This window comes from Felis catus, chromosome E3 (assembly GCF_018350175.1).
Source record: "Felis catus isolate Fca126 chromosome E3, F.catus_Fca126_mat1.0, whole genome shotgun sequence".
Classification (NCBI taxonomy): Eukaryota; Metazoa; Chordata; class Mammalia; order Carnivora; family Felidae; genus Felis; species Felis catus.
Window position 1 is genome coordinate 7,584,247 of NC_058383.1, and position 20,996 is coordinate 7,605,242.

The 20,996-nt window shown below is 51.9% G+C and overlaps 1 protein-coding gene across 3 annotated transcripts; it reads left to right on the forward strand.

Annotated features, from left to right (window-relative positions):
• Positions 1-3,266: 3,266 nt before the first annotated feature.
• On the forward strand, positions 3,267-11,792 carry NYAP1 (neuronal tyrosine phosphorylated phosphoinositide-3-kinase adaptor 1). 3 transcript variants are annotated; one of them, XM_011290386.4, is made up of 7 exons: positions 3,267-3,399; positions 4,682-4,833; positions 6,424-6,779; positions 7,255-8,772; positions 9,666-9,884; positions 10,078-10,187; positions 10,765-11,792. In XM_011290386.4, the coding sequence occupies exons 2-7, from the start codon at positions 4,766-4,768 to the stop codon at positions 11,020-11,022; spliced, it is 2,529 nt and encodes an 842-aa protein (XP_011288688.2). In that variant the 5' UTR covers positions 3,267-3,399; positions 4,682-4,765; the 3' UTR covers positions 11,023-11,792. The 3 variants fall into 3 exon arrangements, with proteins under 3 accessions (XP_011288688.2, XP_011288691.2, XP_011288690.2); XM_011290389.4 differs by having other exon boundaries at positions 9,669-9,884; XM_011290388.4 differs by lacking the exon at positions 3,267-3,399 and adding an exon at positions 3,482-3,634.
• The last annotated feature ends 9,204 nt before the right edge of the window (positions 11,793-20,996 follow it).

The window sequence follows — 20,996 nt, forward strand, 5'->3', positions numbered from 1 at the left end:
TCCTCCTCCTTCCCCTCTTCCTCCCCTTCCTCCGCCCTCACTGCCTCCTGGGGCTCCTGGCCAGCTGGCCCGGGGCCAGGCCTGCCAGCACCGCTGCTGGTGGAGTTGCTGCTGCTGCGGCGGCGGCGGCGGCGGCGGCTGCTCCCGGGGCCCCCAGAACCGGCTTAACCCCACACCTGCTGGGCTGTAGCCCAGCGCTTCCTCGGAGGGAGGGGTTGCGGAGGGCGGAGAGAAAGGGGAGGAGCTTGCGGGTAGGCCAGGGATTCCCTTACTTGTAGGCACTTGCTGCCATTGGCCTACCGATCCACAGAAGAGTGGGAAGGAATTTACCCGGGACTCTACTGGGTGCCACCCCATGAGCACCCAGTCAGTGTTTGGGTGCTGCTGCAGCTGTTAATGTATCTTTACTGGTTTCTACAGTAACGGTATGAGGAAGGTCCCGTTACCCTTCTCTGTCCTTATTTTAAAAAGTGGATTATTATGACAATCTGCAAACATGCCCCCAAGTAGAGAGGATGTGATAAAGTCCCAGGTACCCATCATGCAATTTCCACAATGATCAACTCACAACCAACCTTGGTTCATCTATACTCCCAATATCTTTTGTTGCATTGTGCTGGAGTATTTGAACCAAACCCCAGGCACCGTAGTATTCCTCTTTTTGGATGTGGATATTGAGACCCTGGAGGTTCAGAAGGCTGTCAGTGGTGCAGCTGGGACATCCTGCACACTCAGGTGTGCCCTTGTCTGGCCCTCCCGTGGAGAAACAAAGATGTGCTCAGAAAGGTGCCCACTTGGACTTGCACTTTCTCTCCAACCCTGGTCACCTATACATGTGTGCATATGCACACACAGCCACCCACACAGATGCACCTGAAGACAAACCCAGGGGGCCTAAAGCACCCCACCTCTCCCATCCCCTCCCTCCTTCACCATGGAGAATCCTCACACAGGCTTGAAGGGTTTACTGAGTGCTAGGTTTGAAAAAATAAGCCCCAACCGCCATTTTCTCTTTTTTGGCACCCTCAATCAACCATCTGAGCAAAAGCAGTGTCTAAACTGTGAAGGCCACAACTGCCTTCACTCTTGGGCTCATTAGGAAATGGATTCTGATTCATTTTGGTCAAATAGAACTATTCTTGAGCACATTAAAAATTCCTCATAATGGTCGGCTTTACATAGTTATCTCATGGATTTTCAAAGCATGAGGCTAAGCTGCAGGGTTTAGCTCCAGTGTTTCTGCCGAGGTAACTGGGGCTCCTAGGCATTCGGTTATCTGCCCTAGGCCTCGGAGCTAGTATTTGATGGCATGGAGACCAGGACTGGCTGACACATCCCCTTCTTCTTCAGCTCATGGAAATTTTTTTTTTAATTTTTTTTTCAATGTTTATTTATTTTTGGGACAGAGAGAGACAGAGCATGAACGGGGGAGGGGCAGAGAGAGAGGGAGACACAGAATCGGAAACAGGCTCCAGACTCCGAGCCATCAGCCCAGAGCCCGACGCGGGGCTCGAACTCACGGACCGCGAGATCGTGACCTGGCTGAAGTCGGACGCCTAACCGACTGCGCCACCCAAGCGCCCCAACTCATGGAAATTTTTAACCACTCTTCAGGGTTAGGGGAAAAAAATAATGCCTCCTGCCTCCACGTTTATATATTTATTCTGTATTTCTTTATTAAAATGCATCTGCACTCTGCCTCTATCCCTCCATGGTAACAATAGCTACCACAGCCAGGTCCCAGGCCCTCCCAAGTCCTGAGGTCCAGGAAGCAGCCGCCCACACAAACCCCCCACTCCTCAACTCTCTCCCCTTTGGCAATATTCAGAACACCGCCCTGCTGCTCCGCCCCCAGATCCTCCTTCCTTCAGCGCTGACTCGCTACAAACTATTCGAAATTTATCTTTGGACGCTCCCCGTCCTACGAACTCAGACACTCGGCCTCAACTTGGACTCCTCCGCGTCTACAGGCCCTGGGACATTGCTGGTCCCGGCGCCAAGTGTTTATTGCATGAATACATAAAAATTCATTCACACTAAGGTGTAAATGTGAAAGGGCTGTTATGTATTTTAATGGGTTACCTTTGGGGGGGGGGACAATAATACCCCTTTAATGTATTTTACGACTTACAAATCTCCTTGTATTAATTCTTTTGCTGCCCCAACAACTTTAGGGAGGTAAATATGAGATGAGGCATCTTTCAGAGAGGTTGTGTGATTTGCCCAAAGCCACACAGCACATCTGCAAAGATCTGCCATATAAGGTAACGTGCACAGGTTCCGGAAATTAGGGGTGGATATCTTTCGGGGGTCCCTTTTTCAGCCACTTAGGGGTAGAACCCAGGTCTTCTTGCAGCTAATGTGTGGCAAAGGGATTTCCGAGGGAGGATTCCTCCGAGCTGAAGAGAAATATGATGGGGGACTGAGGAAGTGGGCGCGAGCTCGCGACCCTGAACGGCCGCCTCGTCCGCACCCGGACCGTTGCTACGGTGGTCCCAGTCAGAGGTCGACCCCTGGGGCACCCAGGACCTGGCGGGCGCCGCTGCCGAGTCAAAAATTACTGGGGAAGGATGATTTGGGCTCCGGGGGCGGACTGGAGTAAGCCTTTGAGCTCAGGCGGTGAAACGAGGTCCGGGCGCCCGTGAGTCTTCAGGGATAGGCGAGTCAGCTCCGGTGCCTTCCCCGCACCTGGGGGGGGGGCGGCAGGAAGATGGGGTGCAGCCAAGGGAGCTCGCCCCCTGCTGGGCAGAGACTCGGAGGGTCGGGCTCGCTACTCTCCGAGCCCCTCGGCCTGGAAAGCGGCACCCCCTGCCGGCCTCGTCACCCCACTGCACTCAGGGCCCCGCAGCCGCAGCCTCGTCCCGGCCCCACGCGGGGTGCGCACCCGGGAAGCGCCGAGCGCGCACGGGGTACGCGCGGGGGTGCAGGACCCGGGCTGCCACCGGGGGGCGCCGCTACGCGCTGCGCCCCACTTTGCTCCGCCGGGGCTTTGGACACCGAACCAAACACCGCCCAGCCGTGCAGGGGCAGAGGGGCGACGAAGAGCGGACGCCTCAAAGCGGGGGCGGGCCGGCGCCAGGTCCCCCGCGCCCCGCGCCCTTTCTCCGAGTCTTCCCCCCCCCCCCCCCCCCCCCCCGCAGGCTCCGCGGGCTCGGCGTCCTCCGTGCCTCCCACCCCAGCCTGGCGGCGCAGCGCGGCGCGGCCGCTCCCACTCCGTCCTTGGAGGGTGTGGAAGGGTGGGTTTGGGGCCGGGGGCGGGTCTGGGGGCGGACCCGGAGGCGGGGCTGTCTCTGCGGCAGGGCCCAGCTCGGCTCCCCCCGGTCTCTCTCTGTCTCTCCTCCTCCCTCCTCCTGCTCCGGGCGGAGCCCGGCATGGGGGGGCCGGCGCCCGGCAGGCCAGGTACGGTGATGTGGAAATTGGGGAGCCTTGGTGCGGGGAGGTTTGATGGGGGGACAGGGAGTAGTGAGGATTGGCGGGGCGAGAGACGGAGAAACCCAGGGTAGCAGGACAAGGGGAAGGGGAGGGGTGCCCGGGAACCTGGGGCCCTTGGATGGAGAGGGGAATGAAGCCGCCAGGTTTGGAACAAACGGGGAAGGGAGAGGACGGCAGTGAGGAGGGGCGCCTAGGAGGAGAGGTGAGGCCGACGGTGAAAAGGAGAGTGTGTTTGGGGGGAGGGAAACCAAAGCAGGTATGGAGGCCGCAGCTCAGAAGGTAGCTGTGGGGCCAGACTAGAGACCCCGCGGGTGGGATTGAGGGCAGGGACTGGAAGAGGGAAGCCGGGAGCCTCCCAGATCCTGGAGGAGGAAGAAGGTGATTTGGGCCATCATGGAGAGAGGTGGAGACGGTCACCGAGGGGCCAGGGTTGCAGGAATAGGGGTGGACCGAGGCCCGGGCCCAGGAGGAGGACCGGAAGGGGGACCTGCCCGCAGGGAATGGAAATAGATGTTTGGGTAGTATTGTAGATACCCAACTTGGAGTGCCCCCACCCCTTCCCCAGCATCCCCACCCTGCCCTCATGACACCCCCTGCCTCGGGGCCCAAGACGGGGTGGGGATTCAGACTGTCCCCCCTTCCCCTGTGGGGTGCGATGTACGCAAATAGGCCCCAGTATAACTCCTTGTCTGTAGGTATGTCCAGTTCTGTGTAGCCAATCTGTGTGTGTCTGGAGGTCTCTGTGTGCTGTGGGTGTGTCGGGGGTGTTTATGTCTGTATGTGTCTGCCTGATGCTAGGTTGTGTTTACCCATGCCGATCTATGTGTCTGGTCCTCTGTTTGTAGATATGGGTTCTGTGGCCTGGTGGTTTGTGTGTCTGAATGTGTGTTTGTGTGGCTGTGGGGTTGCTGTGCATTTGTGGGGCCTGTCTGTGTGGTAGATCAGGATGTATTTACAGGATGGGAATCTGTGTCGAGCTGATCTCTCCAGAATGTGTGTTTGTGGCTCTGGACATCTTTGTCAGGGTATGTGACTCTGTGTACACATGTCCTCCTATGTCTGTCTGTCTACGGGTCCTAGAGGCAGTTGTTGGGTTTTCTGTGCTTCCATCTGTTTTCCACTCTCTGAGGACCCAAGTCACATCTCCGCTTCTCTCTCTCCCTCTCTCTCTCTCTCTCTCTCTCTCTCATTCATTCCTGGCCCCCACCCACCCCACATCTTCCTTTTTTTCCTTCTCATCTCCACCAAGTGGATCCGGGACCCAGGGAGGGCCGCCCCCCGGGCCTGGTGGCGCTGAGCAGGGCCCCCCAGCCCCCACCTCCTGCCCCACGACATGAACCTCCTCTACCGAAAAACCAAGCTGGAGTGGAGGCAGCACAAGGAGGAGGAGGCCAAGAGGAGGTAAGGCTGCGGTCCCAGATTGCCCTCTGGGCTGTCCCACACCTCTGCTTCCCCGGTGGCTGGACCACATCCCTCTGCCCTTCCTGGCTCCAACAGCCTCGTCATGAGTCTGATCTTAGAGTCTATGCTCAGTACAGAATTGCTGGCATTGCATACACCCTGTCCCCACCCTGCTCCTGGCTCCTGGCTCCAGCCCTCGTCCTGGCCTCATGGGGGGCTTCTGGCTCAGGAGCACCCTGTTGGCTCTTCCCCACCCCTGGAGGCCCGAGTCACCCCTTTCTGACTCACCTCTGGCCTGTAGTCTCCTTTCTGTCAATGTGGGGCTGGCTCCAGGCGCCCCTGTCACCTGACCTTGGTAGGGGCAGACCCTGCTACCCTCATGGTCCAGGGACTGAGTCATTTGAGGGGCACCAGAGAAGATCCATTTGCCCCCCTCCCAGCCTCCTCTGCTGGGGGAGATGAGGGGGCCAAGCGACAGGGTTTTGTGTGTGTGTGTGTGTGTGTGTGTGTGTGTGTGTGTGTGTGTGGTAGGAGACGTGAAGGCTGGGTCCTGCAGAAGAGCCAGGGCTGGGGACCTCTCCCTGCTTGCCCTCTCTCCTTGCCCTCCCAGGGACCTGGATCCTGGCCTCTCCGCTCTCGCTCCCCTCTCTCTTCATTCCCATTGACTGCACAGCCTCTTGGAGCCTGAGTCAGAGCCACCTCCCTGCTCCCTTCTCCCTCCTTGAAACTGTGGAGTTTAATTCTTTTTGTTAATTAGATTAATCAGAGCTATGACTACAGTGATCTCTCCCTAATGAAGGGTTAGTAGACAGGGCCTTAATGAGAGCCCACCCCACAGTGGCTCTCCCCTTTTCCCTGCCAGCCGCCCCTCCCTTCACTCACACAGAAGCTCAGGGACAGTGAAAGGGAATGGGGGTGAGCCTGGGAGGTTGACAGAAAGGACAGCACCGAGGGAGAGGAAGAGAGAGGGGAAGGGAGGAAAAGGATCAGCAGGAGGAGGCCGATGCGGCTGTACGGCCCTCATCTGGGAATGGAGGCGCGGTGTGGTGTGGGAGCACAGGCCGTGGTAGCCGGACGTGACGGGAGGCCAGAGACCAGGTGTGGGCCAGCGTGAGCCTGGGAGGAGCAGGGCCGTGATGGCAGGTGTATGTGCCAGACAGGGCTGTGCTGCCTGCGTGTGCATCTCTCTACCTGTGCATGAAGCCGTCCATACGAGTGCCGTGTGCCAGATATGCCCAGGCTGGGATCACACAGCTCCAGCGATACTCCTCTGCACACATACTCATCCCTTCTCTCATCCCTGCTCGCCTCTCCTCCCCAATCTCCTTGTCTTTTTTAAAGCCTAGGGATTCTGCCTGACGTTTCTAGTTTAGTGCCCTGGACCTTCGGGCAGCCTCCCATCCCCACCCCAGGCCCCTTCCTCCTCTTCCTTCTCCTCGAGGCTCCTCCTCCTCCTCCTCCTCCTCCTCCTCCTCCTCCTCCTCTTCCTCCTCCTCCTTGGAGGCCACAGGGTTGCACACCCCTCTTAGGGTAGAGGAGGGGGAGGCCCAGGCCTGAGGCCCAACCTTTGTTCCATCTTTCTCTCTCCAGCTCCAGTAAGGAGGTGGCCCCTGCAGGCTCCGCAGGGCCCGGGGCCGGCCCAGGGCCTGGGGTCCGCGTGCGGGACATCGCCTCACTGCGCCGCTCCCTCAGGATGGGCTTCATGACAATGCCAGCCTCCCAGGAGCACACCCCCCACCCCTGCCGCAGCGCCATGGCCCCACGCTCACTCTCTTGCCATTCAGTGGGCAGCATGGACAGTGTTGGGGCTGGGCCTGGGGGGGGAGGTGGGGGTCTCACAGAGGACAGCAGTGCCCGAAGACCCCCTGCCAAGCCCCGGAGACATCCTAGCACCAAGCTCAGCATGGCAGGGTCGGGGGCAGACATGCCCCCAGGCAAGAAAGCAGGTGAGATACCCCCAACCCTTCCCGGGAGCTGGGGGAGCTGGGAGGATCCATTCCAGGCCAAGAGAGGCCTACAGGGGAGGGTCCATTCAGGGAAGAACCAAGGAAATGGAAGGTTCCATTCTCAGAGGGAGTGGAGGGAGGGTTGTTTCTTTTTGGAAGGGCCTGAGATGAACCATTAAAGGGTAGGGGAAGCTCCCTGAAAAGCCCATTCCTGGGGAGGGGGTGGCCTGGAAGGGACACGTGAATTTAGGTGGAACAGAATTTAGGGTGGGAGCTGCAGATTCCAGGGAGTTCATTGGAAGGATGATAGAGCTGGCTGGTAGCAAAGGAACCTATGTGCTTTAAGTTGAGGAACGTGGGGGAAATAAAGAGGCAGATATGTCCTTGCAGATGGGGTAAGAGATGAGAGGGGGTCTGCCCATCTCCTTCCCCCACTAAGAGCCCAGTTTATTTTTCTCTTTCCCATTCTGCCCAGGCTCACAGAAGCCAACCCCAGAGGGCCGAGAGTCCAGCCGGAAGGTTCCTCCGCAGAAGCCCAGGCGAAGCCCCAACACTCAGCTCTCTGTCTCCTTTGATGAGTCCTGCCCCCCAGCTCCCTCTCCTCGAGGGGGGAATCTGCCCCTTCAGCGCCTCAGTAGGGGGTCCTGCGTAGCTGGGGACCCTGAGGTGGGTGCCCAGGAAGAGGAGCCCGTGTACATTGAGATGGTGGGGGATGTCTTCAGGGGAGGAGGGCGAAGTGGAGGGGGCCTGACTGGGCCCCCTCTTGGGGGCAGAGGCCCGACCCCTCCAGCTGGTGCCGACTCGGACTCGGAGGAGAGCGAGGCTATATACGAGGAGATGAAGTACCCACTGCCCGAGGAGGCAGGGGAAGGCCGGGCCAATGGGGCCCCTCCATTGACCGCAACCTCCTCGCCACACCAGCCTCAGGCCCTGCAGCCCCACACCCACCGCCGGCCAGCTTCAGCCCTCCCAAGCCGGAGGGATGGGACACCTACCAAGACCACTCCTTGTGAAATCCCCCCACCCTTCCCCAACCTCCTCCAACACCGTCCTCCGCTCCTGGCCTTCCCCCAAGCCAAGCCTGCTTCCCGAACCCCTGGCGATGGGGTCTCAAGGCTACCGGTCCTCTGCCACTCGAAGGAGCCAGCGGGCTCCACCCCAGCTCCCCAAGTGCCTGCCCGGGAGCGGGAGACGCCTCCCCCGCCGCCTCCGCCTCCTGCTGCCAACCTGCTGCTGCTGGGACCCTCAGGCCGGGCCCGGAGCCACTCAACACCCTTGCCACCCCAGGGCTCTGGCCAGCCCCGGGGGGAGCGGGAGCTCCCCAACTCCCACAGCATGATCTGCCCCAAGGCGGCAGGGGCGCCGGCAGCCCCTCCTGCCCCAGCCGCCTTGCTCCCTGGCCCCCCCAAGGACAAGGCTGTGTCTTACACCATGGTGTACTCGGCGGTCAAGGTGACCACGCACTCCGTCCTGCCAGCTGGTCCGCCCCTGGGTGCTGGGGAGCCAAAGACGGAGAAGGAGATCTCAGTCCTCCATGGGATGCTGTGCACCAGCTCGAGGCCCCCAGTGCCTGGGAAGTCCAGCCCCCACAGCGGGGCCATGGGCGCAGCAGCTGGGGTCCTCCACCATCGTGGCTGCCTGGCCTCCCCGCACAGCCTTCCGGACCCAACCGCAGGCCCCCTGACTCCCCTCTGGACCTACCCAGCTGCAGCAGCTGGGCTCAAGAGACCCCCTGCCTATGAGAGCCTCAAGGCTGGGGGGGTGCTGAATAAGGGCTGTGGAATGGGGGCCCCATCCCCCATGGTCAAGATCCAGCTTCAGGAGCAAGGGACCGATGGGGGTGCCTTTGCCAGCATCTCCTGCGCCCACGTCATCGCCAGTGCAGGGACACCAGAGGAGGAAGAAGAGGAGATGGGCGCCACGACATTTGGGGCAGGCTGGGCTCTACAGAGGAAGGTCCTGTATGGAGGGAGGAAGGCAAAAGAGCTGGACAGTGAGTGAGGGGTAGGAATTTGGGGGTGGGGGACTGGGGATGCCCGTGATGATTTCAGGGAAGTGTTGGAAGGGTTATTTGGAAGCCACAACCCATTGTCCTGAAGTGGGAAGTTTTCAAGGAGACCAGAGAATAAGGGCATGCAAGAGACTGAGGGGAGGGGGTCCCCACATGTTCACTGGAGGGGCAAGGAAGATCTGCAATGGGAAGGGGCTGGAATCTGGCCCCAAGAGTAGCCTCCTGCCCGGTCCTGCTCTGCTCCCTGCCCTTCCCTTTGCTAGGTTGCAGGGGTGTGTGTTTGTGAGTGTGCGCACACGAAGGGCTAAACACAGCTGCCTCCCAGCTGTTGCCATGGCAACCCATCCAGACAGGAGGGAGAGGAGAGGGAGGCCCCTACCGTTGCCTGGCAACGCAATGCTCTGCCAGGCCTCCTCTTGGAGCTGAGCTTAGTTCACTTGCAGCCCTTCCCCCAACAACCTCCCCCTTCCCACTTCCTGGCTCAGGATTTGGGATCTCCCCCTCCTGGGGAAGACCAGGGCTCCTGTCTCTGTTTCAGATGGTGGTCATTCTGGCCCTATCAGGCCAGGAGGGGCTCTGGGGCTAAAGCTGGGGCAGGGGAGTCCCCTTTGACCACAGAAAAGGGTTTGACAAGAGCAAATATCTGATTCTCAGCCCAGGGATGGTACCAGTGGGTGGAAAGGAAAGTGGTAGTAATGGGGTCCTGTGTGTGTGTGTGTGTGTGTGTTTGGGCAGTGTGAGGTAGGGTCCCTGCCTTCCCAGCTGTGACTTCTAAAGGGGCAGTTACTTCTGGTCCCTGCATGCCATGGTGTGTGTTGCTGGGGGGACAGCAAGACCCTTCTCATGTAGGCACTGAGCTCCCCTTGTCATCCCAGCAGAGATCGAGGATGGTGCCCGGGCCTGGAACGGCAGTGCCGAGGGTCCAGGCAAGGTGGAGCGTGAGGACAGGGGCCCTATGGCATCAGGGATCCCGGTGAGGAGTCAAGGGGCAGAGGGCCTGCTGGCCAGGATCCACCATGGAGGGGACCGAGGAGGGAGCCGCACGGCGCTGCCCATACCCTGCCAGACGTTTCCTGCCTGCCACCGCAATGGAGGTGACACCCTTCCCACACCCAGACACAGATGGGGCTGGATGGGGGAAATCTCTCTGGGTCCATGTCCCGGGCCCTCCATTTTACCACCACATGTCAATTCCCTTTCCTCCTCTGCTGAGTCCTGGGTAACCTGGAAGGGGCTGCCCTCTGGGAACTTCCCCGACCCCTCCTCAATTCTCATTTTCCACCTCAGACTTCACGGGAGGCTACCGCCTGGGGCGCTCCGCCTCCACCTCTGGAGTCCGGCAGGCCGCGCTCCACACACCCCGGCCCTGCAGCCAGCCTAGGGATGCCCCAAGCCAGGTGAGGAGGAGGAGGACGGAGTTGGGTTTTCTTTTATTTGTGAAGGAGCAGGTAGAGAAGAAAGCCTGGGTATGGAAGGAAAAGTAGGAGGTCAGCCTGGGGCTGGCACAGTCTAATAGGGGTTCAGAGGAGAGTTGGGGCGGGGGGAGGCAGTGATCCTGGGAAGAGCCTGTATTAATCAGATGGACAGCCAGGCAGGGCCACCACTGGCCTGCTGTGTGCCTCTGTGCATTTAGGAAAAGGTGTCTCCTTGGGGTGGGATGGGGCGGGACCAACTCAAAAAATGCATTCTGCAGTTTGTTAAAGCTGCCCATTCCTCAGGGTGAGGCAGGCCCAGCCTGGCCGGTACCCTGTGAGGCCAAGGGTGCAAGGGCTGGGTTCCTGTCACCCACTCCCCACCCCCAGCTAGAGGGGAGAGGACAGAGGCCTTGGGGGGCATGACATGAACTTGTTTCTGGGGAAAGGCATCGGTCTTTGCAGTGGGGGACAGGACCTGGTCACTCCGAGGTCCTTGACCCTCCCCCCCTTATTCCTTTCTCCCCTCGTCGCGGGCCGGCGGCGGGAGGAAGGGGCACAGACCCACCCCGCGCTGCCGATGCCGCTGCCCCTACCGCCTCAGCCTGCCCGTGAGCGCGATGGCAAGCTGCTGGAGGTGATAGAGCGCAAGCGCTGCGTGTGCAAGGAGATCAAGGCCCGCCACCGCCCCGACCGAGGCCTCTGCAAGCAGGAGAGCATGCCCATCCTCCCCAGCTGGCGGCGGGGGCCCGAGCCCCGCAAGTCCGGCACCCCACCCTGCCGCCGGCAGCACACGGTCCTCTGGGACACTGCCATCTGAGGAGGCCGGGAGGCCGGGGCACCGGACTGGGGAGCGGGGCGGGGGTGCCAGAGACTTGCCTTGAAAGAGGGACACTTGAAGGACCAGGTGAGAGAAAGCCAGGGAGAACCCCTGCCTTCCACCCTAACCCCCGTAGACGGGGAGTGCGCCAGGCCCACCGGGCTTGGGGCGCCAGCCGCGCCCCCTGAGATTTGGGGGAGGAGGGTTTGTTTGAGGTTGGAAGTGAGGGCCTCCGCTGCTCTCCCAGCTGGGCGAGGTAGACTCCTCCTCCTGAGAGGGCAAAGGCCAAGCCAGAAGTCAGCGTGGGGGAGGAGGGAAGGGAAGGGAGGAAGGAGGGCGGGTCAAGTGAAGGACGGGGCTAGAGTGTGAGGTAGAGGGGCTCTTTTATAAGAGCCGGGAGTGGGGAGGGGGTATTTATTTCATTATTTATTTTAGTTGGGAGGGCAATTCTGGGCCCTTCTGACCTACTCCTGGGCAGGGAGCAGACAATGGTGGGCAATTAAAGGGAACCAAGTTGGCGCTCTCCCCAATGCCTGAAGGCCCCACCATCCGCGCCCACCCCCAAGCTGGGGATCAGTCTGGAGTGGGGAGCCCAGTGAGAGAAGGGAGGGAGGGGCTCCGGTGAGCTGAGGGCCGCAGACTCATTACAGTACTTACCAATGGCCAGAATTTGGTAGTGAGTGTGGCCTGCTGTGAAACAGGCATCTTATTTAGCTCTGGGGTGAGGGTCTAGCACCAGGGATGGGCGGGATGATGGGGAAGGAGGGACATTTTAGCGGGTGGGGGGTGGGTAGGGTATTTATTTAAATTTTAAAAAATCAGAAGAGATGTCAGGAACTTTTTTTTAATTCCTTTCTTTTCAGAATAATATATTAAAAGACTAACGATCCTAGAACTGGCTTCTTCTATTTCAGTGTGCTCCGCTTTTCTTACACCTGTTTCTTTTCCCTCTTGCCCCATGGTTGGTGGGAGTTGGAGGTGGTGCAGGGAGGGGTGAGTGGCTGTGGCAAGTAACAGGGAGAGGTGGAGTTTGAGGTAAGTCTTTGGGAATGCCACCGTGCTGTGATTCAGCAAGCATTTACTGAGCCAGCATCTGATATGTGTTTGGCAATACACTCATACAGAAGGAATATTCAGACTGAAGCCTGCCCTCAAGCAGCTTATAGTCTACTCAGGGGGAGGAGACACCTGGGACAACACCGGACAGTGCTACAGCAGTAAGGGGGCTGGGAGTGGCTGGAGTAATCTAAGGCTTCCTGGAAAGTGAGCCTAAAAGGACAGGTAAGGTTTGGATGAGCGAGGGGGAGGAGGGACCATCCCAAGGTCACAGTATGATTATCTGCAGAAGAGTAGGAGATGGAGGTGGGGCAGGCAATGTGTGTAAATAATGCAACGGGCAATGAGTCAACCATGATGAAGATGGTTCGGAGAGATGGGCATCAAAGCAAGATGCTCAGCCTCAAGAAGCAATCACGGGAGAGGATAAAAAGTGTCTGGGAGAATGGAGGGCAAGGGACAGTTTGTAAGATGCAGCTGAAAGAACAGCCCCTGGTGGGGAATGAAGGAGCCAAAGGGGGGATCCTTGAAGCCCAAGTTTGGAGCTCCTATGATTGGGTAATGAGCACCTTGACAGACCAAAGAAAGATTCTTTTGAGGGAAGAATTTTGGATTGGAAGCAATGGTTAATATCCAGGCTGAAAGGTTTGTTACCAGCTAGAACAGTATGGTGGACGGCACAAGAGATGTTTTTAAGCAATCTGAAGATGAACATTTTTTTTTCTTTAAAAAAAAACAAAGATTTTATTTTTAAGTAATCTCTACACCCAACGTGGGGCTTGAACTCACAACCCCAAGATCAAGAGTCACATGCTCTACCGACTGAGTCAGCCAGACACCCCAAGAAGAACATTTTTTTTAAAAAGCTTTAACAGTTTTCTATTTATTTTCATTCCTATTAGAGAAATTATAACCAGGCACATGAAAGTATTTGTTATTTCATGGATATTGTTGCACAAGATGAGGCTAAATTTATTTCTAATGAGTTCGTTTATAAGAAGAATGTTAAATAATGGTACAGGTATGATACACAGAATATGGAAAATTATGACAGGGTATGAGAAATTTTGGAATTTGGGAAACACCAACTTAGAGAAGAAATGACAATAGTTTGGGAGAGATGAGAAAACTGTAGATAGTAGGAGTCATCAATATAGAAATAATACTCAGGGCTGAGACTGAGTTTTATACAGGAGAGTGTGGATGAAGATAAGCGTTAAGAAGAAAATATGAACAGGCAATACCTTTTTACATTTTTATTTATTTTCTAAATTGACATATATCAATGTATAACATTGTATTAGTTTCAGGCGTCCAACATAATGATTTGATATAGATATATATTGTGAATATTGTGAATATATATTGTGAAATGATCATCACAGTAAGTGTAGTTAACCTCCATCACTACACGGTTACAATTTTTTTTTTTGTGATGAGAACTTTTAAGACGGACCCTCTTAGCAACTTTGAAAGATACAATGCAGTCTTGTTAACTATAGTCACTATGCTGTACATTACAACTCCAGGACTTACTTACCTTATAACTGGAAGTTTGTACTCTTTACCATCTTCATTCATTTTGCCCACCTGGCCAACCACCACCTCTGGCAACCACCAATCTGTTCTCTATGTTTGTGAGTTTTGTTGTTTTTTTTGTTGCTGTTTTAGATTCAACATGTAAGTGAGATCATAGAGTATTTGCCTTTCTGTCTGACTAATGCCCTCAAGGCCCATCCATGTTGACAGAAATGTCACGATTTCCAATACCTTAAAAAAAATTTTTTTTTTAATCTCAGAGAGAGAGAGAGAGAGGGCAAGCCAGGGAGAGGGGCAGAGGGAGAGAGAGATTGAGAGACAGAGACAGAGAGAGACAGAGAGAGAGAGAGAGAGAGAGAGAATCCCAAGCAGTCTCTACACTCATCATGGAGCCTGATGCAGGGCTCAATCCCATGACCTTGGGACCACAACCTGAGCTGAAATCAAGAGTTGGACACTCAACTGACTGAGACACCCAGGAACCCCTCAATACCTTTTTAATAATTAGTCAGAAAATTAATGTAAGTAAACAGCCTGCTTATAAGAGCAACCAAAATCATAAAATATCTTGGAGTAGCTTTAATAAGAAATGTGCAGAACTTATATTTGATCAATCAATCAAACTAAAGTCCTGGGATGCTTGGGTGTCTCAGTCAGTTGAGCGTCTGACTTCGGCTCAGGTCATGATCTCACAGTTTGTGAGTTTGAGCCCCGTGTCAGGCTTTGTGCTGACAGCAGAGCCTGGAGCCTGCTTCAGATTCTGTGTCTCCCTCTCTCTCTGCCCCTCCCCCATTTGCACTCTCTCTTTCTCAAAAATAAAGAAACATTAAAAAAATTTTTTTAAATAAATAAAACTAAAGTCCTTTGAGTTACTTAAACCAGGAATATTTGCATAAGCAGAGCAATAACTTGTTGTCAGTGAAAAGACCGCAATATAAAAGATGTCAGTTTTCCCTGAACCCATGAATTCAATGCAGTGTCTAAATTCCAAAAGGATAAGTTGAGAAACTTGACAAAACAATGCAAAAGTTCATCCAGAATGATAATGAGAAAAAACTGGAACATTCTGAAACAGATAACTAACAGGGGAACCTGGCCTACCAAATATTAAAAGTTGAAATAAAAGCACAGTGTACTGAGATTGGTACAGGACTGGCACACCCATCAGAATAGAATCCAGAAATAGCTCCAAATGCACATGAGAATTTAGCATATATATGATAAAGGTGGTATTTTAAGGATGGGGGAAAAGATTATTCAGGGGTGTTTTTTTAAACTTTCTTAAATGTTTATTTATTTTTGAGAGACAGAGGCAGAGAATGAGTAGGGGAGGCACAGAGAGAGAGGGAGACACGGAATCTGAAACAGGCTCCAGGCTCTGAGCTGTCAGCACAGAGCCCGACACGGGGCTAGAACCCAAGAACTGTGAGATCATGACCCAAGTCGAAGTCGGATGCTTAACCCACTGAGCCACCCAGGTGCCCCTAGTGGTTGTTTCTTGAGCAATTAGCTACTCAACGGAGAATGGGAGAAGCTGGATTTCTATTTCATTCATTATGCCAAAAGATTTAAATGTAAAAACAAAACATTAAAAGCAATAAGTGGGTGAACATTCTTATAACCTTGGGATGAGGAGGTCTTTCTAAAATGGCATGAAAACCAGAAACAGACTGAAAGACTTTTAAGTTCAAACACGTTCTCAACTAAAACTTCTATCTGGCAAAACTAAACTACAAATATTCAACTGGGAAAAGATTTCTTTTTCTTTTCTTTTTTTTTTTTAAGATTTTATTTATAGGGCGCCTGGGTGGCTCAGTCAGTTGAGAGATGGACTATTGATTTTGGCTCAGGTCATGATCTCATGGTTCGGGGGATCGAGCCCCACATAGGTCTCTGTGCTGACAGCACGGACCCTGTTTGGGATTTTCTCTCTCCCTCTCTCTCTGTCCCTCCCCTGCTGTGCTCTCTCTCTCTCAAAAATAAATAAACATTTAAAAAATGAAATGAAATAAAACTTAAAATTTTAAATTTTGTAAACAATTTTTAAAAGATTTTATTAGTAAGTAATCTCTACACCCAATGTGGAGCTCAAATTCCCAACACCAAAATGAAGAGCCATGAGTTATACCGACTGAGCCAGCCAGGCACCCCATGGGAAAAGATTTCTAACACATGAAACAGATTGATTCAGTATGTGAGAAAGATGTGTGAGTTGATAAGAAAAGGAAAAAACAACCCAAACAGAGGACACGAGCAGATAATTCACCAAAGGCACAAAAATTACCAACACACATGTGCAACTATAACAGTATATGATGCAAAATAGAGCAATAATCAAATATTTTTTGCCTGTCAGACAAAACTGAAGAAAATTCATAGCATCACTCCGGTTATTATGCAGAAAACAAGCACTCGTTGTGTAAACATAAACACAGCTTTTCTGGTGGTCAGTTTGATACTATTTATTGAAATCTAAATGAAAAAAAAATTTTTTTTGTAATGTTTATTTTTGAGAGAGAGAGAGAGTCAGAGTGTGAGCCAGGGGAGGGGCAGAGAGAGAGGGAGACACAGAATCAGAAGCAGGCCTCCAGGCTCCGAGCTGTCAGCACAGAGCCAGACCTGGGGCTCATTTCTGGAGGGCATCTCAGTGGTAATTGTTATTTTTAATTTTTAAAAAATGTTTATGTTTGAGAGAGGAGGAGCAGAAAGAGAGGGAGACACAGAATCTGAAGCAGGCTCCAGGCTCTGAGCTGTCAGCACAGAGCCCAATGCGGGGCTCGAACCCACGAACCGTGAGATCATGACCTGAACTGAAATTGGATGTTTAACTGACTGAGCCACACAGGCGCCCCAAAATTTTAAATGTACATAGTTGGGGTGTTTTTTTTGTTTGTTTTTGTTTTTTGTTTTTGAGAGAGAGAGAAAGAGAGAGCACCAGCAGGAAAGAGGTAGAGAGAGAGAGAGAGAGAGGGAGAGAGAGAGAATCCCAAGCAGGCTCCATGCTCAGTGCGGAGCTCAACTCAGGGCTTGATCTCACCCCGGTGAGATCATGACCTGAGCTGAAATCGTCAGACGCGTTACCAACTGAGCCACGCAGATGCCTCTAAGTATCCATAGTTTTGACTCAGATTCCATTTCTAGGAATTTATCCTATGGAAATAGTTACACAAGCATTCAAAGCTAAATGCACAAGCGTGCTAACTGCAGCATTGTTTGAAATGATACAAAATTGGAAACAACCCCAATTTCATCAGTATGACACTGACTGACTTATGGTAACAATGGAATATGAAGCTGTTAACTAGAATGCAGAAGATATTGATGTTCTAAACACAAGAAAGTTCACAATAAATTAGTAAGTGAATAAAGAAAAAATTATTCATAAGTTGCAAATTTTTAGAAAAATCATTTGTAAATTTTTGTGTAGATCTGGAAGAAGATACATTAAATAGTTGATGGTGATTATTTGAGGTCTGAGAAGATAGGGGGCTTAATTTACTTTTTAAAAATTTGTATTGCTTAGGGGTGCCTGGGTGGCTCAGCTGGTTAAACATCCAACTTTGGCTCAGGTCAGGATCTCACGGTTTGTGGGCTTGAGCCCCGCATCAGGCTCTGTGCTGACAGCTCAGAGCCTGAAGCCTGCTTCGGATTCTGTGTCTCCCTCTCTTCCTGCCCGTCTCCCACTCACCTCTGTCTCTCTCTCTCTCTGTCTCTCAAAAATAAACAAAAAAATAAAAATGTGTATTGCTTGAAGTTTTATGTGTATATCTCCATTCTGAAATCAGAAAATATATTTATCATTAAAAAAATAAGTAGTTTTAGGTGTTCAAGAAAGATGAAGGTGAGTGAGTTGTGCTCAGTGACAAGAGGCAGAGGCAGGCATGAAGCATCAGCCTCACGGAGCTGGCATGTGAGTCTTCAAATCCTAGATCAGCACTCAAAGCCAAGTTTCTTGCTTTCAGATAGCATGCGCCTCCTTGAGGGGTAGGGACAGAGATCAGAACATCAGCAGAGCTGGAGGAAGGGGCAAGAACCAACAGAGTTAGGGTAGGAAGGGCTCAAGCTACGGCAGGTGCTTGAGGCTGATGTGAGTCCTTACACTACCTAAGATTGGAGACCTGTGAAGAGTTAGCAGTTTCAAGAACTTATGCTGTGCTGGCACTATATAAATTTCACATGAAGGATGGAAGGATGAACACACCCTGGGTAGTCAGCCCAGACCCAGCCCTGCCTGCCTGATACCTGGTAAAACTCACGTGGACTCACCTGGGACTACATGTCCCCTCCAGGAGTCACAAAGGCATTTCCAACACTGACTTTCTACCCTTCGAGACCCAGCACAGCAGGGAACTCTAGGACAGTACAGCCAGAGGTGAGAGGGGCCGGGAGCATTCAAGTCAAGAGGGAGACAGGAGCTGCATGGAGAGACCCCCCCACTGGAGAGGTAACACATTGAAACTCCAGGGGAGAGAAAAGAAGGACTTCAGAAATAATATTCTACCTTATTTCTCATGGCCCATATTGCCTACTGAGATCATATTTCAGCTCGAAGAGAGATTTCTATCAAAGGTAGCTAGGGTCATGTCAAAAAAACCTGGGAGCAAATTTGAAAAGGCTCCCAATGGTCAAAGGATGGGATAATTTGAGCATCAAGAAGGGTAGGGGCGCCTGGGTGGCGCAGTCAGTTAAGTGTCCGACTTCAGCCAGGTCACGATCTCGCGGTCCGTGAGTTCGAGCCCCGCGTCAGGCTCTGGGCTGATGGCTCAGAGCCTGGAGCCTGTTTCCGATTCTGTGTCTCCCTCTCTCTCTGCCCCTCCCCCGTTCATGCTCTGTCTCTCTCTGTCCCAAAAATAAATAAACGTTGAAAAAATAAATAAAAATAAATAAAAATAAAAAGAAGGGTAAAAACTACAATGGAATGAAAGACAAATAGGGTTAAATTCATTAGCTCATATTGACACAAAAAAATTTCTCGCCTTTGGAGGGTGTTAGAGAATCAATTCATTATTATTATTTTTTTTTAATTTTTTTTTTCAACGTTTATTTATTTTTGGGACAGAGAGAGACAGAGCATGAACGGGGGAGGGGCAGAGAGAGAGGGAGACACAGAATCGGAAACAGGCCCCAGGCTCTGAGCCATCAGCCCAGAGCCGGATGTGGGGCTCGAACTCACGGACCGCGAGATCGTGACCTGGCTGAAGTCGGACGCTTAACCGACTGCGCCACCCAGGCGCCCCTCATTATTTTGAATTATAAAGCTTCTCTATACAGAAATATCCCAGCTAGTAAATGAAGACAGAATTTTAGATTTAGAATATCACCATGAAGTAATGGATCCCAAGTTTTAATGTTGAGTTTCAACAACAGACAACATCCCATATCACATGATAAGAGACAACCAGACTTTACATGCCTCCTGATGAAAGAATGTGCCATCACCTATGAAGTGTCCTCACCCACACCCCCCAAAACTTAGCCTAGAGATATGATCAAAGCCTTTAGATGCCACCATCAATTATGGGAAAAACAGAGGAGACAGGAACGTGTTGAACACCACCAAATGCAATCAACAAAATTGAGACTGTGGGAAACGCCCCAGGGCAAGCTACCTGGGTTCTTTAACAAATATATTACCAGGGGAATAAAGAGATGGAGAAGCAAGCTCTAGATTATAAGAAACTAAAAAAGACATGTCTCCCATTGCAATCTATGGACCCTATTTGGATCCTGGTTCAATCAAACAAACTTAAAAAAACAAAACAAAACAACAACAACAAAAAACCCCAAGAAAAACAAAACAAAAAAAACCCTAAACAAATAAATAAACTAACACTTGCTCCTTGCATTTATGAGACAATTGGGAAAATGACCACTTGGGATTTTTGATGATATTAAGGAATTATTATTAACTTTTTAAGTGTGCTGGTGTATTGCAGTTATATATTTTTAGAGTCCTAAGAGAGATAATCCTGAAATATTAATGGGATAAATCTTTGGGGTCTGGAATTTGTTTCAAAATAAAACGGAAATGGAGAAAGTACATGCCAGAAAAGACAAAACAAGAATGGTCATGAGGTGATCATTGTTAGGCTGGATGAATGTTCTGTCTGCACTTGGGTCTATTTGAAAGTTTCCACATAAAAAGTCGTGTGTGTGTGTGCGTGTGCGTGTGCGTGTGTGTGTGTGTGTGTGTGTGTGTGTGTGTTTTAAGTCAATGTGATGAGTCAAAAATTTTCCTCTGAAAAAAATGAGGGTTGGGAGCCAATGTTCTAGGAAACCCCTCCCAGAACTTATTCTCTCTCCAATTAAAAATAACCTTTTATTTTTATGAAGCAATATTCATTGTAGAAAGTTATCAAATACTGAGAAGCAAAAATAAAACATCATATTTCCACCACCCAGAGGTTACCATTTAACAGCTTACTGTATAATGTTACAGGATTTTTTCTATGTGTATGTTTTTTAACAAAACAAGATCATCCTGCACATGCTGTTTTGAAAGCTGCTTTTCCCCATTAGTGGTCTCCACCTCTCCATATCAATAGATTTTCATCTTATCTAATACCCAGGCCATATATACATTTTCCTAATTGTGCCCCAAAGTGTTCTGGTGTCTTAACGTGGCTGCCATAACAAAATGCCATAGACTAGTTGGCTCAAACAACAGATGTTGATTTTTCATGGCTCTAGAGGCTGGGAAATCCAAGATCAACGTGTTGGCCAATTTGGTTCTTGGTCAAAGTCCTCTTCCTAGCATGCAGACAGCCACCTTCTTGCTGTATCCATACATATCAAAGAGTGAGAGAGCAAGAGAGAGAACAAAGTGGGGGGGAGGGTCTGATTTTTCTCTCTCTCTCTTTTTTTTTTTTTTTTTGAGAGAGCGCGTGCGTGCAAGAGAGCGCATGAGTTGGGGGATGGAGGGAGGGGCAGGGAGAGGGACAGAGAAAATCCCAAGCAGGATCCACACTGTCAGCGCAGAGTGAGATGTGGGGCTTGATGTCATGAACCGTGAGATCATGACCTGAGGCAAAATCAGGAGTCAGACACTCAACTGACTGAGCCACTCAGGCGCCCCTCTTTCTCCTTTTAAGAGAACACTCATCACATCATTAGGGTCCTGCCCTCATGACCTCACCTGAACCTAATCACTTCTCAAAAGTCTTACTTCCAAATGCTATCACATCAGAGATTAAGGCTTTAACGTGTGAATTATCGAAGTAGATTCTATCCAGACCTGGGAGTTGCATCTGGTTGTTATGGTTCTTCCTCCCTTCTAATTTGTCACATTCTCTTTGCTTCTTTTGCTCCCATAAACTCTGACTTGTAAGATAGCCCGGGCCATTTGTATTAAAGAATGCCACACTCCCTGCATATGCTTG